We start from the raw sequence: 12172 nt of genomic DNA on the forward strand, positions 1-12172 counted from the left end.
GGCTTCTTTCCCATGCATAAGAGTGAGCGATCCTCCTTGACCCTCCCCAAATGAGTGCAGGCCCCAATCCATCTTGGAACCAGTCTGTAGGATACCCTCCAGGCCAGGCACCTTGTGCTATGAGAGAAGGACAGATGAGTGGGAAAGGCTAGACTAACAGCATCCAGTGCCACTCAGACAGAAACTTGCATCTTCCAGGCCGAGGCTCCCTCTTCTGTGGAGCCTTCCTGATGACCCAGGCTAGCCACCATCCAGTCTCATACAGGAAGAGAGTTTCCTGGGGTGGCAGAAGAGCTCCCAGTGTGGCAGAAATGGTAGTGTTTGTGCATTCCTCTAGGCACCCAGGTGACATACAAACCCCAGCCCCCTTGCGATGAGGCACAGGCAATAATGGAACTCTGTCTCATGGAAATGGTGGGCACCAGGCCCCAGCCATGCATTGGCCACTAATCCCCAGCTCATCGCCTTCCAGCCACCCACGCATGTCCAGCTTGGTGCAAGCGTTGTCCAGACAAACACAGGGTAGAGCCTGGCAGTGTGCTGCCGATGTCAGCATGGAACCGGCTCCAGGCATGGACAACAAGGGCCTTTACAGCTTCTGAGGCAAGAGACACCCTCGCTATCCAGCCAGATGTGGGCCACTCCTTCTCTCAGACTTGCTGGACATGACAGCAGTGTCATGGGTGGATCATTACAGTTAGAAATGAAAGCTGAAGTGCACATTCACCTCAGCCATCCTCCACCTATCACCAAACTGACATTTGGGTCTGTCTTGATGAAAAGCACTTCACTTATAAAAAAAGCAAAACAAAACAAAACAAACAAACAAACAAAACCATTGGCTCCTTGGACTTTCCCTCTTAGTCTTAGGGATACCATGACCATGGCAACCAGGGCTTGCTTGCAGTTTCAGAGGTTTAGTTCATTGTCATCGTGGCCAGGAGCTTGGTGGCATGAGGGAGACATGGTGCTGGAATTGCTGAGAGTTCTCCACGCAGATCCACAGGCAGCAAGAAGAGCAAGTCACTGGGCCTGGCCTGGACCCTTAAAACATCAAAACCCACCCCCAACGACCCGCTTCTTCCTGCAAGGCCACATCTACTCCAACAAGGCCACGCCTCCTAATCCTATCAAATAGTGCCACTCCCTGGTGGCCAAGCTTTCAAATCTATGACCCTACAGGGGCCATTCTCATTCAAACCACCACACACTCCTTAACATAGACTAACAGCATCCAGTGCCGCTCAGACAGAAACTTGCATCTTCCAGGCCGAGGCTCCCTCTTATTTAACTTATTTAACTGCCTCTAGAAAAACAAAGGAGCAAGAGAGCCAAGGAGATTTGGGGAAAAAAGGGTAAGGCTGGAAGTGTAAATGCTCTTTTTTAAAACTTCTTGCAGCCAGGCAAGAAATAGTGCATGACTTTAATCCTAGTGCTTGGGAGGCAGAGGCAGGTGGATCTCTGTGAGTTCAATACCAGCCTGGTCTTACAAAGAGAGTCCAGAGTACCAGAGCTCTATTACACAGAGAAATGCTGTCTCACACAAACAAACAAACAAACAATGACTTCTTGCCGCTGCACACAGAGTGGTATGGGCGATCCCCAGCCAGCAGGGCAGGACTGGGGCAGAGGCAGAGCCACACTGCAGGATCTAGTCACTGACTCTGACAGGGAAGCATGGCAATTCAGAACTCATCATCATCATTATCATCATCATCATCATCATCAAATCATCTGCTAATTTCCTGTCTCCCCTCTAGCGCACATGCCCTAAGAGGAGACACCTCTGTGCGTGTGCGGCTATGATACCAGTACCTTCTACAGTAGCTCAAAGCACAAAAAAAAATTTTAGTTTGAAGGAAAGAAGAGGAGAACCAGGCTGGTTTTTCATTATCCTTCAGGCATGAAAGAGATCTTCCTCCAAGCTCAGACTTCTAGCAACCTCCATGGAGCCTAGTCTTTACACACACACACACACACACACACACACACACACACACACACACACTGTTACATCCTGTTTTATGCATCTTACAACTCTCTCTGATCCCAGAGTATGGTTTTGCCAGTTACAACAACGTGACCACCAAAAGTAAGCAGGCCTTTCAAGCCGTGTGCTGTGGTGGGAAGGGTAGCATGGTTAAGATGATGAGGCCTCCCTTCAGCTTGCAGTTATCAGCCTGAAACCCAAACAGGCTCTAACAGCCCAGCAGGACCCCCTCCCTCTGGCCCAGCTGGAGGTACAGGCAAGAGGTGGCCCCCTCTCACAGTCCTCTCAGAGACATGCTGCTGTGAGAGGAGAGATGGAATGGTGAGTCACTGAAGGTGATGGCCCTGAAGATACTTGCAGCTGACGAGAGCGTGGGAATCTCCTTCCTAGGAACAGAGACTCTTCTTATCAAATTAGGACGTGAGATAATCGGTTCATTTTCATTATGACAAAAATTCCTGTTAATGAAAGGGGCAGCTATCATGGCCTCATCCCTGCCCTGAGCTCTTTCTCTCCCCCATTTCCAGGGAGGAAGGCAGCTCCCCTCCCGGTGGTACAACCCACCTGAGGGAGGCCCTACATTTCTTTAGGGCTGAGTTGGCCCAGGCTTGCCCATTGTCTCATCATAATAAGAACCTGGAAAACACATTCTGATTGTTCCCAAAGTCTTTTCGATTGATGTTTCTTACTCAGTGCCATGGGCAGAGAGAGGCTCTCACTAAAGATGCCATGCCTGTTTTTTAGAGACCCAGGGAATTAACTCTGCCCGTCTCTGTAGAAAAAGATCAAGACAGAATTTGCAACAAATCTCATTATGATTTGGCATTAGCCTGTTGTGCCAACATCACACCATTAGCTGCCTGCTAATTGCCTCACACATTTTAAAATCTGGGGTGTGTGGGCATAGCAATCCTTTGAAAAGAAATTTGTAAGCTGGCAAGCAAAGCATAGAGATGTACTAGACATTATGCCTATCCATCAAACTCTAATAAAAGAAAACAAATGTCTTAGAGTTTCTCTGGCTGTCATAAAATACCATGACCAAAAAGCAAGTTGGAGAGGAAAGGGTTTATTGACATTATACTTCCACATTTGTAGTCCATCACTGAAGGAAGTCAGGACAGGAGCTCAAACAGAAACCTGGAGGCGGGAGCTGATGCAGAGGCCGAGGAGGAGTGATGCAGAGGCCGAGGAGGAGTGCTGCTTACTGGCTTGCTCTCCATGGCTTGCTCAGTGGCTTTCCTATAGAACCCAGGAGCACCAGCCCAGAGATGGCCCCCGTCCACAATGGGCTAGGCCCTCCCCCTCAGTCGCTAATTTAAGGAACGTCCTACAGCCTGAGGGTGTGGGGGAGTTTTCTCAGTTGAGGCTCCCTCCTCTCTGATGACCCTAGCTTGTGTCAACTAGACATTAAACTATCCCGTACAGCGGGTGACGGACATTGCGCCTCTTTGTCAGGACTGCCATGACAAATGACAAGCGAATGGCTTTACAGAAGTAAATATGTACATTATGGCCCCGGAAGCTACTCATCAGAAACAAACTAAAGCCGTGAGAGAAAATCATTCCTTGTTTCTCCTGACTTCCAGGGGCTGCACGCATTGCTTGGCTTGTGGATGCACTGGGGCATCTTCTTCCCTTTTGTCTGAATAGATCAACGATTGATGCTCCAGCCTTCCCAAGTAACCCTCGATGGTCTCAATGATATCTTTAAAGGCCCTTTATACAAATAATGTCACATTCCCAGGTTTTTGGAACTAGGCCATGGATGTATATTTTAGGAACCACCACGCAGCCTGCTCTACACACCCCAAAACTCACCAGACCAACCACAAACTATGCAGAGTGGCGGCAGCCCGGAGCGTAACTGTTTTCCACAAACTATTGTTTCACAAACATCAGGGGACTATTGACTCTTCGAACAGACCTGGGAGGAAAGTATGACTATGCTATTTCTAACGTGGGGGGGGAACAGAGTCAGAGGGTTCGAGAGATGTGGTGCAACCCTAGCGGCTTCTAGAAACTAGGGATGCCACAGGAACCCAGGCTCAATGACAGGAGAGGACAAGGCTCTTTTCTGGAGAAGAGGGGTGTTTTATTTGTGAGAAAGCTCTCCCATTGCGGCCACAGAGCCTTCCATGGCCACATCCTCTCTCTTTCTCATCACCTTCTGCTACTACAAGTGCCTACCCAAAAGGCAACCTGGCTAGCCCATTGTCAGTTATCTGCCTGTGTTTCCCCTTCCGGTCTGAACTAAGAACACATACAAAGCCTCCAAATGACAGCCCATGTGTAGCAACCGCCCAAGGAAAGGCAAGAGAATAATAGTCTCTGCCAGCCATACCTCAGACGGATGACCAAGCATCTTTATTGAAGCGACTGAGCAACTGGCGGCAGCAAGCAGTGCCTGCCCTGGGTTACTCCATATTGTATAGCATAGCGCTCTTTAGCCCAGGCCTTGAGTTGGGTGACTCCATTTTGGCAAGCGGCAGCTTGCCCACCTTGTGTGCAGAGTAATTCTGTATCTTGTTTGTACAAGCACCTGGAACAAGCCATGAGACACGGGCTGAAAAAAAAAAAAATAAAAGGCTTATTTGTGCAAATGAAAACTGACCACCCATGAATTTATCAAATTAAATCGGGAACGCATGGGCAACTGGCTTCATCAAAACCGTTTCAAAAAGAGGCTACAGGGATGGCTCCGTCCTCGAAGTACCTGATGCGTAAGACCTGAGTTTGGATCCCCAGAAGCCAGATAAAAAGCTGGGCATGGTGCCAGATGGCAGCACACAGTGCTGATGGGTTAGGGATGGAAACGGGTAGCATCCTGAAGCTCAGTGGCCAGCCACCTAGCCAAACTGAGCCTCAAGTTCAGGGAGAAATCCTCTCTCACAAAATGAACGTGAAGAACAATCAGAGAAAGACACCCAACATCAAGCTCAGGTCTACACACAGGTGCACACTCGTGTGTCTGTGAGCACGGACAGTTTTTCATGCCTCCCACTAACAAGCACACCTAATGCACACACACACACACACACACACACACGCACGCACGCACGCACGCACGCACATACAATAATAATAATAAAATTTTTATCTAAAAACAAAACTTGCTGCTAGAGAGACGTTACAGCTCTATCGGAAGACTGGAGTTTGGAACCCAGCTCCTACATCAGATGCCTCCCAGTCTTTAACTCCAGCTCCAAGGGATCCAAAACCCCCTCCTGGCCAAACACATACACACTAGTAAAAGAATCTTTTGTTAAAAGAACAAGTCAACTAATGTGTGGCAAAATGAGTGAATGGATGTGAATGAATGAATGCATAAATAAGAATCCAGGAAGCAGTAAGGGCAAGGCAGATTAGGGATAGAGCCTTCTGTGGCACTGGGAAAGCCCCAAGTCTTGTCTGGGTCATAGATCTCTCAGTATAACTGAAGATTCAGTGAGGCGCACACGTAAGATTTTCACACTTTACCACCCATCCAACTGTTCAGTAGATATGTAAAATCCTTGCCTTTCCAAGCTCTGTCAATCCCCCGAGACCACTGACTTCACCAACAGAAGAGCTTTTGCAGGTGCTGAAGTTCCAGTCTGTTTTAGTTCAGTGAAGAGTTGGACAGAGATGGCCTAGGACAGAGAAATGGCAGGGAGGGTACCTAGCATGTTGGAGCCAGAGGACGGTGACCTGGGAGATGGCCAAGGACTGGAAAGAGAGAAACAACCTTACAGGAGAGTCTGTTACAGGTAGCCTGGCCACTACCCTCTCTAGCCTCACAGTTCCCAGTACCTCTGGAGGGCTACCTTCCTATCCTCTCGGGGACACAGCAGGGAAGTTGCTCTGGCCATGTATATCTGATATGTCCTTTAAAGAACAAAGTTAGTTGGCACTCCAAGGTCCCCTTTCCCTGGCTGCTGATGTTTCCGGAAGCTGGGCTCCAGCCTTCAGGGGCCTGTGGCTCTCTGTCAGCTTTGGGGAGTAAGTGAGGGCCTTGGTATGAGTGGACAACGTGAAAGTGATCTAAAATTACACGAGAGTGAGCTAAAACAAACCCACTTTTCCTTAAGTTGCTTTTGGTCATGGTGTTTTTCTCATGGCAACAGAAAAGTAACTAATACATTTAGATAACATTTGCTGAGCCCTACCATGTGCTGAGGACATGGAGGAGGGGACACGGCTAGGATTCTCTTTCAGAACCATCCTTAGTGAGCCCAGGACAGGGGGACCAGAAAGCGTCTCACCTGAGACCTCAAGTGCACATCCCTATCGTTGACACCAGGGGTGAGGGGGCACTGAGAGTGGACAGATGCGGTGATGAAGAAGCAAGGAGAGGGAGACAGAGCAAAGAAGCAGCTCAGGCTGCAGTGCAGAGAGAGCTGAGAACTGACCTGTTGACCTCACTTGTCTCTAAGGACTGATGGAGGACGGCTGCCCAGTGCAGTTTGATCATCCCACAGGTTGCATCGTTATTTTAGAAGCTCTTCCCTCTGTTTCTGTATCCAGCCCCACGGGCAATGCCAAGGACTCTGCAATCCAGACCAATCCCCTGTCTGCTTGTACTGCCCCAGAGAAGCAATGGAAGGGGAGAGCGTCTGTCTCTCAGTTGATGCCCAGTCCATTCTGTGGCTAGGAAGCTTGTGGACATGCCAGCGATCATGCATACACCCAAACTCAAGGTGGTGGTGGACTGTGGATCAAGGTTCCTACCTTCCAGCTGTGGTGCTCTCTGTAGCATACAGAATCATAACAAATTTGCTGAGCGACAGCCTTTGCACAGCCCCAGTTTGGGAACTATAGAACTGACCCTGCTTAATGACAGTCGATTTTAATAGGATAGAGAGCTGAAAGCAGTACTAAACCTATTAATCATTTTTGCGGGCTGGTTGATACAAAGTGTTATCTTATCTCAGAGCTGCTGGCAAAAGCCAAGATGTACCCTCTTTCCTCTCTCTCTGACTCCCAGACTCAGTGTCTCCTTGCTAGAGTGCCCGGTAGAGCAGGCGAAATGTCCCAGGCAGCGTCACAACTACCTAATCTAAATCAGCTACGGTTTTGCAACTGTTGGCCGGAGCCTTCACAGTGACCCTGATCATGTTCAGAACTTTTAAGTATAATATCCCAGATCAACCAAAATATGTGCTAGGAAATGATGTGGCATTAAACTGGTCTGATATCTTATACCGGATGGCTATGCAAGCCAAGAAATATTTCTTTAAAAGAAATCTATGGAAAACAGTCACAGAGTTTGTCTTACCAAACTGTTCCTTGCCCGCGGCTCTCTCCACATCTTTGGGGGAGGGAAGGCATAGTGAGAACCAGCTACATCTCCAGGAAGGCCAGACCCTGCTTTCAGATAGGATCTCCGGCAGGAAATGAATGGGACATTTCATAAGTGTGCTTTTTCGCTCAGAGCGCTGCTCACAAGGAACAGAGCCGAGCTAACAGACTGTGTGATGGGTCCAATTATCGAACCCACCAGGCCTCAGTGCCAAGCCTTGTCTCCTGATGGTATCTCGAGTCCAGAGCTTCTGTGGTCACAGAGCAGTTTCATGTCCTCTGATGCCTCAGAGAGACGGCCCCAAATACAGGCGCTGCAGGCGCCTAAAGACTCAGTTCTGGCCAGTCCAACCTGGGTAGCCACTTCCTGTGAACCTCCTGGCAGCTGAAACGAAGAAGTTTTGTTGTGGGGACTTTGGAGACCTGTACAGGGTCACTCACGGTCTCACATAAAGGGGCTCACTCCCCAGGTAAGGATGTCCTCACACTGTTAGGGTTCTCCCACCTGCCACCTCCCCTGAAGCCCTGACTAAACTTTTCCCCTCCTTTTTCTAGTTCTTATTCCTCAAATACCATTAATCTTTCTCCATCCATTTAGCTCCGTTTTGTCATCACATAGACCTGAAGACTTTGGTCTTTCCTTTTTTTCATATTCAAGTACCTCTTCGATAAACACCCTTTCCCCCCCCCCCCCCCGCACCGGTCTTTTTGCCATAAACTTTGCTCAGGATTGAGAGCTTGATATAACTCCAGAAGACTCAAAACCTCTGTCTGAATCTGAGATCTGCCCATATCCCTCTGAAGCTCATCTTTTACTGCTTTTATTGTTTTGTTTTTGTTTTTTTGGAGACAGGGTCTCGGTATGTAGCTCTGGATATCCTAGAACTCACTCTGTAGATCAGGCTGGCCTAATACTCAGAGATCTGCTTGCCTCTGCTTCTGAGTGCTGGGATTAAAGGCGTAGGCCAGCACATCTGTCTTCTGATACTCTTTAAATGGTATTGAGGTGGTTAGTGTTACACGATTATTGTCAGGTATGCTATGAAGGCTCAGAGATGTACACCAAACAATAGCTCAACCCTGAGTTCCACCATTTATGGTAACTAAGGGTAACCCTTGCTTTAGCCTGCTGTGGATGACCTCTTGGTCCTGAGCCTCAGCAAGGACTTCAGACATGGACAGCCAGTGAGTAGAAGCCCATTTTCTGACAACAGCTTAGATAGTGAGAGATTTTTCAAACACTGCTTAGACTTGTATCTTTTGGGCAAATGGAATTCCATAAAGATATAACACAGCTATGGGCAGAACTTCGCAGGGTGGCATCCTGGTAGGAGGCTCAGACCCCACAGCTGAGCTGACTTCCACCTCTTACAGATTTCTGAGAATCTTCTTGGAGCCCATTATGCCACAAAACAGCATGAACAGAGAGTTGACTTGTGGGGTGTCTGACTGTTACAAAAGACTCCATACCAGCATCTCTTGCAGCTATGAGGAGATAAGACAATTGAGATTCGTGAGCCTTGGGCTTGTAAAGAGCCAGAGACATCATCTGGACCAACATTCTCAATAAAAATGACACCAGAAAGCACGCTGGGGGAGAAAGCTGTTAGGAATGTTGGGTGGTGACCATAGAGCAGGGCAATCCAGGGAAGAGGAGGTTGTGGCTGTAAAGACCCTGCTGCAGCAATGCTGTAAACTTGGGAAAGTGGTACCCAAGCCATCCCCTGTCCCTCTTGAACCTCCCTTCACTGTCCAACAGCGTTTTCTTGTTGCCAAATCTCTCTGTCCCTGGTGCTGTGTCGAGACCTACCCAGGAGGCCACAGTATTTCCTGCTTCTCCCCATGTCCACATTCATTCTGATTCTAAGCCTTCCGTATTCCCCTCTACATTAAACTGATCCGTGTTCAAAAGGCTGAGAAGCCCCTCAGCTCTCAGGTAACAGAATGCAAATTTGTTTCAATAACTCCTTGCTCTATTTGCATTACTGGCAACACCCTGAGGTGAGGTGAGAGTCCAGGTGAGAGTCCTTTGGGCTGCCTCTCATGTTTTCTTTAGCAGTCTTGCCACGGGCAAGTCTAGTTTATTAATTTTTCCAAAGATCACTCTGTGTCTCATTTCTAATTCATTATTTATGCCCTTTCCTTTATTAATTCCTTTTTCCTATTTCTTATGTGTGTTCCTTTGCACTTTTTTCTGGTTTCTTGAATTGTAGACTTCGGTCATTTATTTTCGGGTCATTTTCTAAAACACATTTTTATTTAGAGAATCTCATACATGTATACAATGTGTTTTGAGGAAACCTACCCAAGATTTCCTCCCTTCCAACCCTCCCCATGCCCCCTCCCGCTTCTCTATCCCTGTCAGACATACTCTTTTTTTTTTTTAACTGAGTCCAACCGTGTTGTCAATATGTACATGGGTGTAAGGCATCCAATGGCACTTGAGAAACCTACCAGAGGCCACATCCCTGAAGAATGCTGACTCTTACTCACTCCCCAGCAGTAACCAACTACCAATAGATCCTCAGCTATGAGTGGGAATTCATGAGCACCTCCTGATTTGTGCGGGAATTTTGCCTTGCATGATCTTATGTATATAATCACAGCTGCTGTGAGTTCATGCATGCAGTGGCTCTTTCATATCCTCAAGACACTGCTTTGTAGAAGTTTTTCACAACCTCCAACTCTTTTTGGTTGGTTGGTTTGTTAATTGGATAGATGGATGGTGTTCTGAGACAGGGTCTCTCTGTGTAGTTCTGGCTGTCCTGGAATTCACCATGGAGAGCTTGATTGGCTCAAGCTCACAGAGATCCTCCTGTGTGATGATAACTTTTATTTGACTGATATAATTGTCATTTCAGAGAGCTTCCTGTTGAATAAGCTCACCCTTTTTAGCTCTTCCTGAACTTTGGCTGGCTGGTTCAACACAGCTGTTCAACTCAAACTCCTTTCCAAGCTGAGCGATTCAATATGGCTCCTCTCTACTTCTCACTGAATTGCTCAGCTTGACCTCAAACTAACTCTGGTTTAGTTAGTTTGCTCTCATCTTCTGGCTCCTTCTCATTCTCTGGCATCAATGGCCTCTGCTGACCTGCACTGAACTGCATGAACTCATGAGTAAACTCAATTCCATTGTACCGCACTAACTGCCCTGACTCCCAACTCACTGACTCTCTCTGCACTGCTCTTAAATAGCTTCTCCTCCCTGTGCTCTTCTTGTGAGAGTTGGGTGTATACTATCTCTGACTCATTCTGTCAAATCTTTCTCTGATTCATCACTTTGTCTGCCTCTTAATCAGGCGTCACTTTTAAACATAGCTGTTTCCTTCTACAAACTAGCTCTACCTTTAAGTGTGTACTAAGAGTATGTCTGTATTCCAGCCAGAGGGATTAAAGGTGTGTGGCTTGTCTGCATTCCAGTCAGATCACGTAGACCAAGGTCTAGAGGGATATCATCTCTTTCCAGAGGAGCCATGTTGCTAGCTTTAAATTCCTCTACATTCCTGCCTCTGCCTACTATGCTGGGATACTCTCTAAGCTTTGTGGAAAAGGGCGTGATTCCGAGGTCCCATTTAAGGCCGAGCACTCCACAGTCTCTTATTCTTCACACTCTTCCCAGTTGTGCATCTCTATATTGATTGCTGTCTGCTCCAAAAAGAAGCTTCCTGATGAGGACTGAGAGGTGCATTGATACATGGGTAAAAAGACAAGAAGTATTTAAAGAGTAGTTTAATACTATGTCCATTTAGCAATAAAAAGCAGTAGGTTCTCCCCCAGGGCCTATAACCTACACAGCTATGGGCTCTTGACATAGGTTACAGTATCAGGCATGAACTTCTGAAGTAGGCCTTAGATTCAAGCAGAAATTGCTTGGTTGGCTACTTCCATACCACTATTGAACCAATGGGCATATCTGTCAGGCCAGTTTTTTTAAGATAAAGGTTTCTTTGAGAGAAAATTCATACAGAATAAGATTCAACTACTTAACATGTAACTTAACTTACAATTCAGTGGCTTTTAAGATGTCAGTGGGGTTGTCTGACCCTCACCACAGTCAACTGTAGGATGTTTTTGTTACCCTCCAAATACACTCTAGACCAAGCAATATTCTCCCACTTCTCTCCAACACTGTCTTTCTTTTCAGACTGTGGTAGCATTCAAAATACTTTCTATAACTATGGATTAATCTACTCTGGACATTTCATATAATAGAAGATAGAATATTTTATGCTTGTCTTCTTTCACTTAGCTTGTTTTAAAATTTATTTTTCTTTGTTTTTTTTTTTTTTACAGATAATATTTTAACACAGAATTTGTCTGTTGGTGGAATATTTTGGTTATTCTCACTTTTGGCTATTATGGAAAAATAAAGCTGTGACTGTGCATCTTTTCATTTGTCTTTCATATACACCTGAGAGTAGAATTTCTGGATCATTCTGCTTAATTTTTTAAGGAACCATCTAACTGTTTTCCAAAACATCCACATTAGTTTATATGCCTGAGGGGATTAGGTGATTTTAATCCGTCCACATCTTGAACATTACTGCCTAACATTTATTTATTTATTTATTTATTTATTTATTTATTTATTTAATGCCTGACTTTTAATTCTAGACACCCACATACATGTGAAGTGTATCTCAATGGGTGTAGTGGTTTGAATAAGAATGGCTTCCATTGGCTCATAGATTTGAACACTTGGTCACCAGGGAGTGGCACTATTTAGAAGGTGTGGCCTTGTTGGAGGAAGTGTGTCATTGGAGGATGGGCTTTGAAGCTTCAAATGCTCAAACCAGGCCCAGTGTCACTCTCTCTTCCTGCTGATCTGGATGTAGAACTCTCAGCTCCCCTCCAGCACCATGTCTGCCTGTGGGTCCCGCCATGCTTCCTGCCATGCTGATT

General features: G+C 46.6%; 1 protein-coding gene across 1 annotated transcript in view; it reads right to left on the minus strand.

Annotated features, from left to right (window-relative positions):
* Positions 1-3074: 3074 nt before the first annotated feature.
* The window catches only part of Xxylt1 (xyloside xylosyltransferase 1), a 172272-nt gene continuing 163174 nt past the window's right edge, over positions 3075-12172 (minus strand). The window contains exon 4 of the mRNA XM_060370188.1: positions 3075-4556. Coding sequence (XP_060226171.1) covers positions 4358-4556 — 199 coding nt within the window. The 3' untranslated portion in view covers positions 3075-4357. The remainder of the gene's footprint in view (positions 4557-12172) is intronic.

Source organism: Meriones unguiculatus, chromosome 17 (genome assembly GCF_030254825.1).
Source record: "Meriones unguiculatus strain TT.TT164.6M chromosome 17, Bangor_MerUng_6.1, whole genome shotgun sequence".
Taxonomy (NCBI): Eukaryota; Metazoa; Chordata; class Mammalia; order Rodentia; family Muridae; genus Meriones; species Meriones unguiculatus.